This window comes from Nomascus leucogenys, chromosome X (assembly GCF_006542625.1).
Source record: "Nomascus leucogenys isolate Asia chromosome X, Asia_NLE_v1, whole genome shotgun sequence".
NCBI classification, from domain to species: domain Eukaryota; kingdom Metazoa; phylum Chordata; class Mammalia; order Primates; family Hylobatidae; genus Nomascus; species Nomascus leucogenys.
In genome coordinates this window covers 115,570,996-115,588,147 of record NC_044406.1, presented here as the reverse complement: position 1 = coordinate 115,588,147, position 17,152 = coordinate 115,570,996, and the positions used below count along the sequence as shown (strand labels likewise).

The 17,152-nt window shown below is 50.2% G+C and overlaps 1 protein-coding gene across 1 annotated transcript in view; it reads right to left on the bottom strand.

Annotated features, from left to right (window-relative positions):
* Positions 1-568: 568 nt before the first annotated feature.
* XPNPEP2 (X-prolyl aminopeptidase 2) overlaps positions 569-17,152 on the bottom strand; it is a 30,990-nt gene continuing 14,406 nt past the window's right edge. The window contains exons 11-21 of the mRNA XM_030806869.1: positions 17,000-17,089; positions 15,618-15,727; positions 14,829-14,906; positions 13,658-13,729; positions 10,820-10,880; positions 9,479-9,548; positions 8,784-8,888; positions 8,014-8,073; positions 7,309-7,385; positions 2,399-2,488; positions 569-1,800 (exon numbers count right to left, since the gene is read on the bottom strand). Coding sequence (XP_030662729.1) covers positions 1,606-1,800; positions 2,399-2,488; positions 7,309-7,385; positions 8,014-8,073; positions 8,784-8,888; positions 9,479-9,548; positions 10,820-10,880; positions 13,658-13,729; positions 14,829-14,906; positions 15,618-15,727; positions 17,000-17,089 — 1,008 coding nt within the window. The 3' untranslated portion in view covers positions 569-1,605. The remainder of the gene's footprint in view (positions 1,801-2,398; positions 2,489-7,308; positions 7,386-8,013; positions 8,074-8,783; positions 8,889-9,478; positions 9,549-10,819; positions 10,881-13,657; positions 13,730-14,828; positions 14,907-15,617; positions 15,728-16,999; positions 17,090-17,152) is intronic.

Here is a 17,152-nt window from a genome sequence, read left to right as displayed (position 1 = left end):
GTGAGGGAGCAAATTACTTAGCAAACAGAGGCCCATCTTTGGATACTCAGTAAGGCTTGGTCAGGGCTGGGGCCTCTGGATGCAAGCATTGGTGATGGTAACCATCACAGGTCACCCTCACAGCAGACTAGGCCTGATGGTCCCAGGCCAGGAGACTTCTCTGCCTGGTGCCTTTGCCTGGCACCCTGCACTTTGGTTCTTTCCTTCCACCAACTGTACGCTGCTTGGCAAAGGTGCCAGCCCCAACTTTTCTGGACTACATTTGACAAGTTCCCCAGTGTAGGGCTCCTTTCTGTCCCTTCCACAAGGTTACAATACCTTTTTAGACAGGCTGGAGGTTGGCTGGTTGGGCGTGGTATGCACGTGCATCTGTGCACATGCGCACACATACTCACGTGCATGCTCACACACATACTCTCAAGCCCACGTGCTCCCCCACTGAGCTTCTAGGAGCCTCATGTCCCCACCCCCACCTCACCCTCTCTTCTTCCTCCCCCACCACAAAAGCCACAGGTGACAGCAGTCTCCGGCAACACAGCAGACACAATGCAAAACCCAGAGGCAAGTGTCTTTGTTAGGCTGTTTTAAACGTCTTAGCAGGATGTGGACCCAGGTGGCTAACGGCCAATTTGGCCAGAGCAAATTCTTCTCACCACAGTGGGCTCAGAGAATGAGGAGAGGGCTGGGAGGTGGGCTCAGGGACTCTGCATGGCGCTGAAGGGTGAAAAGAGCTGGAGTGCTGGCTCATCTGGCCCCATCAACTCCCAACCAAATGCGTGTGTCCTTAGGCAAAGCCCACCCCCTGTCTGAAGCTCAGTTTTCCTGTCTGTAAAATGGAGAAACCAGACACTGTCCACACAAGGTGAAGGGGCATCCAAGAACGCAGGAGGATTTAACAGCATTGTAGCTGTGGCTGCACTTTGGAAAGTTCAAAGTGCTCCTGGAATGCCAGGGAAGTCTAGAATAGTGACGGGTTCCGGCTGCCCAAGTTTGTTCTCCAACCTCTGGCAGGGTCATATTCCAGAGTGCCTCGCCGCATTCCCTCTTACTCCACAGCCAAATTCCTATGGCTTAACTCTCTCTGCTGTTACTTGGCATAGAGCCCACCCAGGGTTTAGGAATGATGGGTTCACATGTGGGGGGTTGATGTTTCATGCCCTGGCCGGGTGGGAACAGCTCTGGCTATGCCCAACAGGTGGTGATAGGTTTGGGCTCTCCTGGGACCATGGCACCCTTGGGTGGTAGGGGCATTGCTCTCTTGGGGTTTTGTTTGGCGGGAGGGGAGCAGCTGTAGCAGTCTGTGCTAGGTTATAGGTTAGGCCTACTGAGATCACAGGAGAGAAGAGACTAGCTGGCTTTCCTATCTTGAGGCCTGGGGTTAGGGGCCCAGGGTGCGGTATACAACCCCGGGGTGCAGGGAGGTGCCGTCTGGGGCCAAGAAGCCCTGTGTTCCTGGGGCCTGGCCTTGGAGAAGGAGGATGAATGCAAAGGTTTCCAGGCAATGGGCCAGCAGGGGCTCTTGGGGTATGTTCAGTGCAGGGTGAGGGGAGCTAAGCAAGGGAGCCCCCTATCTAGATGGAGGGTTAACAGGAGAGTCTGGAGCCTCTAGACACTCCAGCCAAGGATGGCAAGAGTGGAGGCCACTAACACAGAGGCCCAGGAGGCGGTGTCTGGGGCCCTGGCGGCCAGGGCCTCTGTGTGCCGTTGAAGCCACTCGAACTCCTCTAGCAGCTGGCGCCTCTGCAGCTCTGGACCCACCTTCTCCCGGATGGTCTGGTAGTAGCGATTCAGGTACTGGAGCTGTGAAGGATAGAAGGGGTGAGAGCCTCTCCAAGCCAAGCTGCCAAGAGGTGAAGTCTTGGTGACGCCCAGTCCCCTGCTGTGGTACTCCAGCTGTCACCATAGTCCAGATGGCCACAGGTCCCCCACCATCATCAGGCTTCAGGAATTCTCCGGGGCTTTTCAGAGGCAGTTCCCCTCATTGGCTGTTTCATGTTGTGGTGATGTTCATGGGCAGTGGGGTGGGTAGATTTCAGGCCCGGGAATGGGAGTAAGCTGGGCAGGCGTTCTTATCCTCAGCTTACAAAAGAGGAGACTGAGGCAAAATAATGGAAGGGATCACTTATAGTTCCAGGCCTTGTAGTGGCTGAGCTCAGAGGCCCAATCTCAGATTCCTCCAGTTATTCACTACCTGGGGTTGGGCAAGCTGGTCTGACTGGAACGTTCTAGAAGCACTGGGGTCTCTGATGAGCTGGGGAGGAATGCCCCAGTGTGTGTCTGCAGGTGCCACCAGTATGGACCCTCCTGGAGGAGGGGCAGGGACAGAGGATGTGGTGGCAGGTAGCAGAGGCAGGAAAGGCCCAGGGTCAGGGAGAAGGCAATGCTGAGGGGCACTCACATGCTCGGGAGACAGCAGGCTGACATCGATGAGGTTCCGGTCATAGGGCACAAATGATACCACTTCAAAGGTCAGGTAGCTCCCTGGGTACTGGGAGCCCACAAGAGAAGGCGGGTAAGCAGGACAGTGAGGGAGGAGGAGGAGCCGGGCTGAAGGGAAGGAGGGAGCACTCCACCCGGAGGACACAAGGAGCTGGGCCTCATCAACTCTGGACACCTGGCTAGGCCTGAGCCTTCTAGAGTCCCTTCTCTTGGCCAGGCCCCTTGTCTGCCACTTAGTGCTCCACCTTTGGTGCTTCCCTCCTGATTCTGGAAATTTAGACTTAGGTTTGTGTTTTTCAAAGTATGCACATCAATAGCAGTTAGGGAACATGATAAATATGCAGATTCTAGGGCCCACCTCCCAAACCTACTGGAGGCAGAATCCTTAGGGCAGGGCCCAGAAATCTAAATTTCAATTATTTTATTTAATTTTTTTGAGATAGGATCTCCCTCTGTTACCCAGGCTGGAGAGCAGTGACACGATCACGGCCCTCTGCAGCCTCTACCTCCAGGGCTCAGGTGATCCTTCTACCTCAGCCTCCCAAGTAGCTGGGATTATTGATGGGCACCACCACACCCAGATAATTTTTGTATTTTTAGTAGAGATGTGGTTTCACCATGTTGGCCAGGCTGGTCTCGAACTCCTAAGCTCTGGTGAACCGCCTACCTCAGCTTCCCAAAATGCTGGGATTGCAGGCATGACCCACCACGCTCAGCTGATCTGATGGTTTTATAAGACAGTTTTCCCTGCTCTTGCTAGCTCTCTCTTTCCTGCCACCATGTCAAGATCCTTGCTTCCCCTTTGCCTTCTGCCATGATTGTAAGTTTCCCAAGTCCTCCCCAGGCATGTGGAACTGTGAACCAATTAAACCTCTTTCCTTTAAAAATTACCCAGTCTTGGGTAGTATCTTTATAGCAATGTGAGAACAGACTAATACACCAGTCTCTACAAAAAAATACAAAAACTAGCTGAGCATGGTAGTGTCCACCTATAGTCCTAGTTATTTGGGAGGCTGAGGTGGAAGGGTGGGAGGATCACCTGAGCCCACGAGGTCAAGGCTGCAGTGGGCTGTGATCGTGCCACTGCACTCCAGCCTCGGCAACAGAGTGAGACCCTGTCTCTAAAAAAAAAAAAAAAAAAGAGGCCAGGTACAATGGATGGCTCACGCCTGTAATCCCAGCACTTTGGGAGGCTGAGGTGGGTGGATCATTTGAGGTCAGGAGTTCAAGACCATCATTACCAACATGGTGAAACCCTGTCTCTACTCTATACTAAAAATACAAAAATTAGTTGGGCATGGTGGTGGGCGCCTGTAGTCCCAGCTACTCAGGAGGCTGAAACCACAAAAGATGTAGAGGAAAACCTATATCAATTCATTTATAATCTCAGGGTGGAAAAGAGTCTTTCTGTGCAAGACCAGAAGCCATGAAGGAAAAGATTAATAACTCTGACTAAATAGAAAATGGAAACAATGTTTATGGAAACAATGCCATAAACAAAGCCAAGAGACGTGTGACAAATATAGCACATATCACAGAGAGAGGGTGAATTTTCATATTTACCATGAGCTTTTACAAATCCATAAGACAAAAATAGGCAAAACAGGAAAAAATAGGGCAAAGGACATGAAAAGGCAATTCACTAAAATTAACACCAAATGGTCCACATACATGTGGAAAGATGCTCAAGTTCATCATTAAAGAAATACAAGGCTGGGTGTGGTGGCTCATGCCTGTAATCCAGAACTTCGGGAGGCCGAGGCAGGTGGATCACCTGAGGTCAGGAGTTCAAGACCAGCCTGGCCAACATGGTGAAACCCTGTTTCTACTAAAAATACAAAAATTAGCCAGTCGTGGTGGTGTGCACCTGTAATCCCAGCTACTCAAGAGGCTGAGGCAAGAGAATCACTTGAACTCGGGAGGCGGAGGTTGCGGTGAGCCAAGATCTTGCCACTGCACTCCAGCCTGGGAGAAAGAGGGAGACTCCGTCAAAAAAAAAAAAAGAAAAGAAAAAAGAAAGAAAAAAGAAATACAAGTCAAAACAACAATAGAATACCATGTTTCACCTATCAGATTGGAAAAATTAGTGACTTTGATGATTCTCAGTGCTAGCGAGTATGTGAGGAAATGGGCACTCTCACACACTGTTGGAGAAAGCACAATCGGTGCAACCTTCCTGGAGGGCAGTTTGACAATATCTATCAAATTACCTATTAAAAATGCTTGCACTTTTTGTCTCGGAAATCCCTACGCCAGATATGTACCTTCTGGATATAGTCCCAAAAGCTCACCAAGATGTTTATACAGTAAGGTTGATTTGTAGCATTGATGGCAAATATAGTAAAAATTTGGAAACAGCCTCAATATCCACGGTTGGTTAAATAAATCATGGGACATCCACGTATTATAGGCTCTTCCACAACCCTTAAAAAGAATGAGATAGATCTCCCTGCGCTATTGTAGAGCACTCTCCTAGGTTTATTATTAAGTAAGGGGCAGTGGGGCAGGGAAGGAGGGTGCAGAAAAGTATGTACGGTAGAATCCGTTTGGTTTGAATTTTCAAAATATATACATAGATAGATACATATGCTGTGTGTGCCTGAAATGTTCTCAGGAAGGAAACTGAGCAAGAAAGAGACTTTTTTTTCCCCTTCTCTTTTCTTTTTCTTCTTCTTCTTTTTTTAGGGACAGATTCTCCCTCTGTCGCCCAGGCTGGAGTGCAGTGGTGTGATCTCGGCTCACTGCAACCTCCATCTCCCAGGTTCAAGCAATTCTCTTGCCTCAGCCTCCTGAATAGCTGAGATTACAGGCACGCACTACCACGCCTGGCTAATTTTTGTATTTTTAGTAGAAATGGTGCTTCACCATGTTGGCCAGGCTGGTCTTGAACACCTGACCTCAAGTGATCCGCTGGCCTCTGCCTCCCAAAGTGTTGGAATTACAGGTGTGAGCCACCACACCTGGCCCTGATTTGTATTTTTTTTTTCTTGAGACAGAGTTTTGCTCTCATTGCCCAGGTTGGAGTACAATGGCATGATCTTGGCTCACCGCAACCTCTGCCTCCCAGGTTCAAGTGATTCTCCTGCCTCAGTCCCCTGAGTAGCTGGGATTACAGGCATGCACCACCGCACCCGGCTAATTTTGTATTTTTAGTAGATACGGGGTTTCTCCATGTTGGTCAGGCTGGTCTCGAACTCCTGACCTCAGGTGATCCACCCCCCTCGGCCTTCCAAAGTGCTGGGATTACAGGCGTAAGCCATCGCGCCTGGCCTTGTATTTCTTTAAGGATGAACTTGAGCATCTTTCCACATGCATGTGGACCATTTGGTGTTAATTTTAGTGAATTGCCTTTTCATGTCCTTTGCCCTATTTTTTCCTGTTTTGTCTATTTTTGTCTTATGGATTTGTAAAAGCTCATGGTAAAATAAAACTCACCCTCTCACAATGCCATAAACAAAGCCAAGAGATATTTGTCACACGTCTCTTGGCTTTGTTTATGGCATTGTTTCCATAAACATTGTTTCCATTTTCTATTTAGTCAGAGTTATTAATCTTTTCCTTCATGGCTTCTGGTCTTTCACAGAAAGACTCTTTTCCACCCTGAGATTATAAATGAATTGATATAGGCTTTCCTCTACATCTTTTGTGGTCTCATTGCTCACCTTAAAACTTTGGTCCATCTGGAATTTTATTTTGGAGGTTATTCAGTTTAATCCCCCCAAATGATTAGCCATTTATTCCCCCTGTCCATTTGCTGAATAATCATTTTTTCTTACTGTTTTGCAAAATCAGCTTTCTTGTAAACTAAATTCCCATGTTGTTTATGGGAATAAGAGGGTTTATTTCTGGACTAATTGTTCTGTTTCATTGTTACAGCTGTCTATTTCATCTCCAGTGTCATACTGTTTTAGTTATGGTAGTTTGTGTTCAAATTTGAGAGGACTGGCTTTTCTTATTGCTTTTTTTTTTAGATTGGGTTTTGCTCTGTCACCGAGGCTAGAGTGCAGTGGCGTGATCACGGCTCACTGCAGCCTCAACCTCCCTAGGCTCAGACCTTCCTCCCACTTCAGCCTCCCGAGTAGCTGGGACTGCAGGTGCACGACACCACGTCCAGCTAATTTTTTTTGTATTTTTTGTAGAGATGGGGTCTCGCCATGTTGCCCAGGCTGGTCTCAAACTCCTGAGCTCAAGTGATCCTCCTGCCTTGGCCTCCCAGAGTGCTGGGATTACAGGCATGAGGCACTGCACCTGGCCCTGCTCTTCTTTTTCAGAATTTTCCTAGCTATCTTCACATGTTTATTTTTACAAATAAACTTTACTATCATTTTGTGAAGTTACAAAAGTATCCAGTTAGCACTGGAATTGAGGTTGTCTTGAATTTATAGATTAATTTAGAGAAAAATGATATCTTCATAATATTGAGGCTTCTCTCCAGAGAGCACCATTTACTTAAATCTTTTTTATGTCCCTTAGTAGAGAGTTTCTCCATGTAAGCCTTTTTAAGTTTACATCTAGGTATTTTATCTTGTTGGCTGCTATTATACAGAATCTTTACTTCTAACAAGCTCCCCTGGCGATTATTATGTGCATTGAGAACCAATGATATGGGGCAGGGATACTGATTCACTTGGTCTGGAATGGGGCCTGGGCACGGGCATTTAAAGCACCAGAAAGCTCTCTGGGTGATTCAAATGTGCAAGCGAGTTTGAAAAGCCTGACTTATGGAATTCCTAAGGAAGACACCAAATAAATTCATGCCTGCACACTAAATGCCCTTCTCTTTTGATCTTCCTCTCCCCTTTCCTCCCATGCAGCCCAAAGTCACTGACATGCTGCCCACACCTCCAGCCCATCCTGGTGGCGGTTTACCTTGGTCTTTGCTTCTACCACGAGAGCCACGTCTTCGAGACGAATCCCAAATTCTCCATCCTTATAGTAACCAGGTTCTGGGAGACACAGAGATGCTGGTGGCATTAAGCTGGGAGAGGGCCCAAGCTCAGGCTTCCTGTACCTACTGATGAGTGGCTGGAGGGACTGGCTGCCTGGCTGTTCCCTGGCTGTTGACTCTGGCAGCCCCACAACTGGTTAGATGCTTGTTGGCTAAGCAGAGGCAACTCATCCCTCTCAGGCCTCAGATCCCCCACAGGGGCATCTCTGACTCACCCTCTCTTCCCTGTAGTCCAGCAGGGAAGCCCTAAAAACCACTTGAGTCCTGAAGGTACTCCCATCTCCCTGGATGCCACTGTCCTGTTACTCCAGCATTTGGCAACTCCAGAGTCTGGATATACCGCTGAGTCTAAGGCCATACCACCCTGAATGCGCCTGATCTCGTTTGAATATGCAGCTGGGAACCAACTCCCAAGAGCAAAAAGAGGGTCTGGGCTGAGGGGAGCTGGAATTAAGGTGGGACAAGCCATTTTGGGGCTGGGTGTAGTGGTGGGAATGGGGAGGTGAGTCCCAAGCTGTACTAGTGCCTGCTGTGCTCCTCTGAAGTCTGGTACACTCTAGACTGCAGTCCTGGGCTAGCCCTGTCCTGGGATGGAGTGGTGAGGTAGAGGGGCCTGCGGGCCATACCAATGGAAGTGAACATGCCCTTGGCCATGGCGATGTTGTTGGACTGGAATCCCACTGGCCCTAGAAAGGAAGACATAAACATGGTATCAGTTCTCCTATACTCACCAGCTTGGAAGTGAGCAGCTTCCAAGGAAGAGCAGATAAGTGAGGATCCCAGAGCATCTCTATGAGCACAGGTCCATTACATCATTATCTGCCTGGGCCTGGCACACATCAGATTGGCTCTGGCTTTTATTATTTATTTAGGTATTGAGAGGGGTCTTGCTGTGTTGCCTAGGCTGGAGTGCAGTGGCGCCATCATGGCTCACTGCAGCCTTGACCTCCTGGGATCCTCCCACCTCAGCCTCCCGAGTAGCTGGGACTACAGGCACATGCCACCATACCTGGATACTTAAAACATTTCTTTTGTAGAGACAGGGTCTTGCTGTGTTTCCCAGGCTGATCTCAAACTCCTGGCCTCAAGTGATCCTCCCACCTTGGCCTCCCAAAGCAGTGGGACTACAGGTGTGAGTCACCACATGCAGCTGGCTCTGGCTTTTATTTCTGTGGGGTCTATACAAGTTAGCCACTAGGCCTTGACCCTCTTTCTGGTGCCCTCTTGAATGCCAAGCAGCCAGCAGGACTGGCGTTACCCTGTGGAGCTGGGTAACCTTGGGTAGATCATGGCATCTTTGTGGGTCTTTGTCATTTCCATACCTGTGAAATGCTCTACCTTCATAGAGGGTATAATAAAAGGGGGGGGGCCTGGGGAGTGCTGAGGAGACACCTACACTCATGCACACACAGGAAGTTGCCAATGCCGTGGCCTGTCCCGTGACCGTAATTGAGACCAGCATCCCACAAGGCTCTGCGCGCAAAGGCCTCCACCATTCGCCCTGGAAGGGAAGAGAGATTGACCCCAGTCAGATGGCTTTACCGAAGACTGTCCACCTTGCCCCTTCCTGCTCCACTATCAGAGTGGTGCCTAAGAAGAGGGGCCCCTGAGAGGCCGCTAAGCATGCACTAATGCAGTGATGTTGGGTTGGGATGGAGAAGGGCTGATGGATGGAGTTAGTGGTTCCCTAGCCAGACCAGCCCATCACTATCTCCAGCTTACCATACATTGTATCCATTACCTGGATTGATGCCTCTACTGTCCTTTCTCCCCATCTGTCAGGGCTTTGCACTTTGACACCTAATTCCTCTAAGAATCCTCCCATAACTGCTATGGCCCACTGATCTCTCCCACCTCTGAGCAACAGTGTTAGATTAAGAGGCAGGAAACTTGGGTTCAAGGCCTGGGTCTCCTGCTAACCTTCTGTGTGACCTTGGGCAAGTCACTTTCTCTCTCTAGGCTGGATTTTCTCATCTACATAAGGGATGGGATGATGACAAAATCCTTGCCCCACCAGCCTCCCAGGGTAATGGTCTGAGTCCTGTGAAATCGGGGCCTGAGGCTGTGTCCAGCCCGGTTTCTGAAACCCACCTGATGTAGCAGCGGGAAAGATGAGCCTGGACAGGTCAATATTTCCTATCAGCACACGGGTGTACGCCTCCTGATGGGGAGAGGAAGAGGTGATGTGGAGGACGGGAGGAGGAGCCAGGGGAGTTTCCAGCTGCTTGGCCTATGGATACGAGGTGCAGGACCCAGGCCTGGGTGTGTGTGGGCAGGGTGGGGTGAGTTGCGTCGTCATGTGTGGCTGCCCGGGTTCTGCAAGATGGCTAACAGAGGCTGAGGAGGGCCTTCCCAAAGCTGGGGCTCCATCACGTGCTTCCCTCTGGCTGGTCTATGAGGATCATTACAATATGTGCAGGAGACACTTGGTGGTGGTGAAACGAGGCTGTGACTCCCTGGGCTGAATCTTGACTCATCCACTCACTCTGAGACCTTTGGCAGGCGACTTTAATTGCTGTGTGCCTCAGTTTCCTTATCTGCGATGGGAAGATAACAGGACCTAGCTCCTAAGGTTGTTGGGAGAGGTGGGTAGACTAATGTACAGAAGGTGCTGCCAACAGCGCGCATGCTTCACGGAAGTTTAGTGCTCTCATTCCTGTGGTTGTGACGGCTGCTGAGTTTTCTTAAGGCCTTTCATGAGGGTTGAGGTTTGCTGACTTGGCAGCTTAGCCTTCCTCTGTCAGGGGAGGGAGGTGAGCTGACAGTGGCCTCTTCTGGTCACTTCCAGAGGCGATGTGGTCAATCTCCGTCACCACACACACGCACAGGCTTGTCACTTTGTGCAGGACAGCCAGAGGCAGCAGACTCCGCCGCTAAACTGTGAGCTCCTGGAGACCTGGACAGCATTTTGTTCCCCTCTCTGTGTTTCCAGCACAATGTCTGCCCCATAGCCGGCCTGCTGCATGCAGCATGACGGCAGCTCGCTACTCCACCCCCAGGGCCCTCTGGTGCACAGAGACAATACCCTCGCCTCTGCCCCAGCTGGCCAGCCCTCGCTGTTTCCTGAACACCTCTGGCTCCTTTCCACCGCGGAGGCTTCACTTGTGCCGTTTTCCTCCACTTGGGATGACTTTCTTTCTCCTTTCTGCTGAGTACAGGGGCCAGGCACACAGGCAACAATAAAAAAAATTTGTGCACTGATTTACCAGAATAGGATGAGGCTCAGCTTGGGCTGAGGCCTTGTCAGTGGCCTGAAATATCCCTGGGGAGGCAGCAGGGAGCACCGGGTTTTCCGGCACCAATGGTGTCACCTTGGGCAAATTACTTAACCTCTCTGAGCTTCAGCTTTAGCCTCTGAAATGGAAGGGATCTTGATTGCTTGGGTGCCCCCTTGGGGGAGGGTGGCGAGGGGAAATCTGGGCCCATGCTTACCTTCTGGAAGGCAGAGGGGGTGCCCCAGTGGACTGTTCTGGTGATGTCTGTGGTCCCGTCCCTGTGGAGAAGGAAAACCAACATGTCCTGCTCTGCCAAATGCCTGGGGCTAGGGACTGGGGCCAGGGACTGGGGCCATGTGCTTTCTGTGTGCTTTGCACAAGTGGCAGGGCTGGGATGGGATGGGTGGACAGCGAAAGGAAGAAGACAGCTACCATAATCAAAAGCCCCTCTTCAGCACCTATGTGTGAAAGGCCTCTGCAAAGCTATCAAGTTAAAAGTTACTAAGTTGTCTGACAAGTGTGACTCCCCACCCTACACACTCCTTTCCCATCCCACTCATTTTGGCTGTTCTGTTGATCTGGGTTTCCTGGGGTCTGGCTGGTTATGAAAGCAAGGCTTCTTCCAGGCTTCCTGGGAGGCAGAAAGGGGATTGTCCTCTTTTTACAGCTGGGAAAACTGAGGTCCAGAGAGACAATGTTATCATAACACTCTCATATTCAGATAGTTATTGACCATTTATAGGACACTTTTGCTGCTCCCTGGGAAGAATGGCAGAGGAGGCCTCATTATACCCACTTCACAGAAGAGGCCATTGAGGCCATGCGGCTGTTTCCCTCTCTGAACCTCAGTGAAGCCAGGCCTAGAGCAAGCACTGCCTCTCCACACAGTCCTCTCCGTGGCAAACACGGATCTGACCCAGTGATTTGCTGAGTTCCAGTTAGGTGAAGCCTCAGTCCCAAGGTCTGACTCCCAACTCCCAGCTGCAGCAGTTGCCACAGGATGGCCCCTGTGATCATGCCTTGGTGAGGGAGAGGGGAGAAATGGTCCCAGGGCCCTGGGGCTCCTCCTTGGGTCTTGGGGTGTGGTGACCTTCTTCTTCAGAAGGAAAGAAGAGGAAGTGAGGTGACTATTTCCCCGGCCTCACCCTACTCTGAGCACACCCCATTCCAGCAACGCCCCCACAAATTCACTTCCCTTTTGCTCATTGGCCATCTCAAGTACACACAGCATCGAACTCCTAACCAGCAAAGGCTGCTAAGCTGAGCCCCTGCTACTCTGGATCCCCTAGAGCTGTGCTAAGAACAAGCAAAGAGCCTCTGTCGTTAGCACATTCGCCATTTCCACAGGATAGAGGCTGGGAAACCATTTGAAACTACTCCTTGCTCCTCCGTGAGTTCAGTATGGCCCTTCTTTTGTCCCACCCCACGCTTCCCACACTTCCTTCCTCAATGAGAAGGGAAGATCTTTCAGGTCAGCTCAGCTCAGCTCAACTCTGGTGTGAATGATTGGTCACACGTTTGGAAGGAATGGGGTTAGCCTATTCTTTTCTTTCTTTCCTTCCTTCCTTCCTTCCTTCCTTCCTTCCTTCCTTCCTTCCTTCTTTCCTTCCTCCTTCCCTCCCTCCCTCCCTCCTTTCTTTCTTCTTCTTTCTTTCTTTCTTTCTTTCTTTCTTCTTTCTTTCTTTCTTTCTTTCTTTCTTTCTTTCTTTCTTTCTTTCTTTCTTTTTTTTCTTTCCAGTCTTACTCTACTGCTCAGACTGGAGTGCAGTGTCACGATCTCCGCTCACTGCAATCTCCGCCTCCCGGGTTCAAGCGATTTTCCTGTCTCAGCTTCCTTTGGGAAGCATGCTCCACCACAACCGGAAAAGTTTTGTATTTTTAGTAGAGATGGGGTTTCACTATGTTGCCCAGGCTGGTCTCAAGCTCCTGACCTCAGGTGATCTGCTCGCCTCAGCCTCCCAAAGTGCTGGGATTACAGGTGTGAGCCACCACGCCTGGCCGGGTTAGCCTATTCTGCACGGCTGTCATGCCTGAGCATTCAGGTTGTACACTGTACAAAGGTAGCCCATCGAAAGGGTTGCTTCTCTCATCTGCCCCCACCTTCACCCTGAACAGTGCCATGGGGAAGAGGGGGCTGAGAAGTCTTCATGACATTGGTGGTGTGGGGGTGTCCAGGGTGTGCACGAGTGGATGAGAGTAGGGTATATGTGTTTGTGTAGCCAGGCAGGGACATTGAGTATAGTTGTTCAGACTGTGTAATAATACGTGGACTTAGAAAACATTTTACTTGAGGCTGGGCATGGTGGCTCATGTCTGTAATCCCAGCACCTTGGGAGGCTGGGACAGGTGGATCACCTGAGGTCAGGAGTTTGAGACCAGCCTGGCCAACATGGTGAAACTCCATCTCTACTAATATATATACGTATATATATATATGTATATATATACATATGTATATATACATATGTATATATATACATATGTATATATATATATGTATATATACATATGTATATATATATGTATATATACATATATATATATATGTATATATATATATGTATATATACATATGTATATATATATATGTATATATACATATATATATATATAGCCGGTCATGGTGGTGGACACCTGTAATCCCAGCTACTTGGGAGGCTGAGGCAGGAGAATCACTTGAACCCGGGATGCAGAGGTTGCAGTGAGCCAAGATCGTGCCACTGCACTCCAAACCTGGGCGACAGAGTGAGAGTCTGTCAAAAAACAAACAAACAAACAACCCACAAAAAACAGTAACTTGAGCAAAGGGAGTCTTTTCCTAATTCCCACAGAGGTGCTGCCTGGGTCCTGCCACTATTCTAGCCCGTGTGTATTTCCCACTGTGCAGGGACCCCCATGTGTGAAAATGGGAAGGATGTTCGGGGCTCATTCCAGGTCTCTCCTTTCTCAGACGAAGAATCCGTGGCCCAGGAAGGGAAAGCTTTGGCTGACTCTTGGCAGGCTCAGGAGGTCTGAGCAGAGACATCCAGGCTAGGGTGAGGTGAGGGGTACATACCAGTACTGCCCCCCAGAGTCCAGCAGGTACATCTCATCTGAGGACAGCTTGCGGTTCAGCTCCTTGGTCGGGCTGAGAAGGGGAGAGAATGCTGAGAGGGGCAGCCTAACCCTGCACTGGGTCACGTGGGAGGCCTTGGTGGGAGGACCTCTGGGGCCTGGACTTCCAGGCCAGTCCCTCTGGAGGAAGTCATTCTATCCCAAAGGGCCCTGGAAGAGAACTCAGCTTCCGTTGCTGCTGTCCTCGGCACACGTCTGTTAATCCTGCACCTGGCTGAGCCAGGCCCTGGTCCCCAAGGAGGAGAGAGAGGGTGAAGCCCAGAATGTGAGAGCTGGGAGAGCCCTAGAGACTCCCCAGCTCAGCTGTCTCCTTTTCCATAAGGAGAAACAGGCCTATGGAGGCCAAGGGGCTTGCATGAGGATGCACGGTAAAGCAGCAAAGAGCGGGGCCTCTACCCAGATGCTCCCTCCGGCCCTTTGTCTCTAACTTCCTGCTGCCTCCGAGAGCAGAGGGCCCTGAGAAGAAGCAGAGCGCAGGAAGGGAGGATACCTCCAGGGTGGGGCTGCAGAGCAAGAGGTGGTAAAGCCGAGGAGCACCCACCCTGCCACTCTAGCCCGAGTGGGTAGGAGGGGCTGGGGCAAGGCAGCCGAAGGCGTGGAAGACACCAGGGGACACCAGGAGAGGGAATTCTGGGACATGTCAGGCACTCCCTTGGAGGGCATTGACCTCTCCCTGCTGTGCGCATGCCAGGCAGAGGCAGCTGGTCAGCTTTTCTTAGGGGTTTGTTTTCTATAGGGCCAAACACCTGGCTAGCCTGTATCTTGGGCCCACCTTGGTTGGTTCAGGCTGAGTGAACAGACCTCTCTCCATGTGAGCTTGTGAGCTTTAAGCATTAGCTAACATAAGCAACACACGGGAAGCCAGGGAAAAGCATCCAATGGCACTGGTGTCTTCCTTCCAGGTCCCCCAGCCTCCAGCACTCAGGCCTTTTCATTACAAGGCAACTCCCTACTCCACACTGAGCTCCTCTCCCAGCCCCCACAGGGCTAAGGGCCTCGGACCTTCAACGTGGACTCAGGTCCCAGAACATCCCCCTCCCCTCACTCTGTTCCTCTACACACACAACAGGATCCCCCAACAGGGCCCTAGAAAATTCTTTTTCCTCAAGTACCTATAGTGGGCCAGGGCAGCATTCAGACCACTAGCAGAGATGGTTTCAAAACTGGGTCCGGAGGAGAACTGTTCTTCTCTGGAAAGTGCAAGGCAAGGCATGGTCAATGAATGGGCCCCTGGACTAGGCTGGCCTGGGATATCTAATCAAATCCAATGAAGGTCATGGCTGCCTCTACCTCTCAACCGGACACGATTTGGCTCTCCCAGCCCTCACCTCCTGGTTCCATCTCCCCAAGCCCTGACCTGTCATTTATAGAGGAAGATCAGAGGACACACTGTAGACACCAATTATTTCCTCTCCACCTCCATTTTATGGATAGGAATGAAGAAACCCAGCTTTCTGTATCTGAAATCTCCCCCAGTCCTGGAAGAGCATCCTGTACCTTAAACCTACAATCAAGCCCTGACCTGGGCCAAGCATGCCTTCGGGAATCCTCCTCCCTACCTGGTATTCTCAAGTGGTCCAGGGGCTGACCTGGTCTGAGCCACAGCACCCCCCAGGGAGATTCAGACTGTGCCTGAAGCAGACACTAGGGGACGCTATTGGGTTGTGGCCCTTCGAGTTGTCCTGCTTTCAGCGGGGCGGGAAATATCATCCAACGCCCCCTACTCAACTCCCCGACCACCCAAGAACCTGTCACTCCTTGTTCTCCAGAGCCCTCCCCAAGCCAGCACACATATGAGGAGGATCTTCCTTTCTGCTAAGTAAGGGGACAAATTCCCCCTCCCTGCCCCCCCTGCCACACTAAAAGACAGTCAGCCAAAAAGGGCGGCCGTGGCTCTTCACCCTCGGAACTTGTTCACGAGCTCTGCCCCCGAGAACTCGTCCACTGTGCCTTTGGGCACGTTCTTCTCCAGCCAGACCAAGTACCGGATCACAGCCACAGCGTCCCGCACCTGGAGTTGGGAAAGCAGGGAAACAGAGGAGCCGGCTGAGGTCTGGTTGCAGCCACAGGCTCCAAGATGATGGAGATCAGATAGCTGCTCCAGGATGTGGAGCTTTAAAAACACTGGCTATTTGATGTCAAAGAATTCTTGTTAGTGTTTATATATGATCATAATGTGTTCCTGTTTTTGAAAGAGTTCTGTGTTGACGGCAGAAATGACACGCTATCTAGGATTTACTTTTAAAAGAATCCAGCAGCACAGGGGGTGGTGGTGGTGGTAATGAACATGGGGTTATAGACAAAACAAGAATGGCCATGAATCAAGGATTGTTGAAGCTGGATGAAGGGACACTGGAGATTATGAGGCTATTTTCTCTATCTTTGTGTGTGTTTAAAATTTCCTATAAGACAAAGTTTTTTTTTTTAAATGAGGTGGTTTATCTTAATTTTAACAAGAATTCTTTTTTAAAAATTGAGCCATCCTCTTGCCAGTGTGAGGAAATCATTATAGCTAACACTTATTTAACACTTAGAATGTGCTAGGCAGTGCTCAGAGCAATATACATATTCATTGAATTCTCACAACAACCATATGCTGTAAGATTACTGTTATGATCCTCATTTTACAGATGGGGTAACTGAGGCCCAGAGAGGTAAAATGACTTGGTCAAGGTCACCTAGTTAGGAATTGGGTGGAGCTGGGGTTTGAACTCAAGGCACCCTAGCTCTAGAGCCCGTGCTCTAAACCACTGTACTATATTGGGGGCAAGGATATGTGGTGCATGTGGGCACCCAGGAATAATTTGGTGTCTGCTTCTTTCTTTCTTTCTTTCCTTCTCTTTTTCTTTCTTTCTTTCCTTCTTCTTCTTTTTTTTTTTTTTTTTTTTTTTTTTTTTTTTACCTAGTCTCGCCCAAGCTGGAGTGTAGTGGCACGATCTCAGCTCATTGCAACCTCTACTTCCCAGGTTCAAGCAATTCTCATGCCTCAGCCTCCTGAGTAGCTGGGACTACAGGTGACCGCCACCACGCCTGGCTAATTTTTGTATTTTTAGTAGAGACGGGGCTTCACCATGTTGGCCAGGCTGGTCTCGGACTCCTGAGCTCAAGCAATCCTCTCACCTTGGCCTCCCAAAGTGCTAGGATTACAGGCGTGAGCCACCGCGCCCAGCTTGCTTCTTTGTTTCATTGAGGGTCTTCTTCAGGCTCTTCTGGAGGCCTTTCCTTTCTAACTCATTAGGCTGGATACTCCCAAAAGGCCATGTCTGCCTGAACGTGGACTTACGTGGCTGGCCTTGAGGAGGGCCTGCTCCTTGCTGTTCTTCACTGCCTTGGTCATCATCACTGGGGAGTAGGTGTCTGTCACAAGTTTCTCCTGTTGGGGGCAGGGAGGAGAAAAGGAGGTCTGTGGGCACAGGTCTGGAGGCACAGTAAAGGA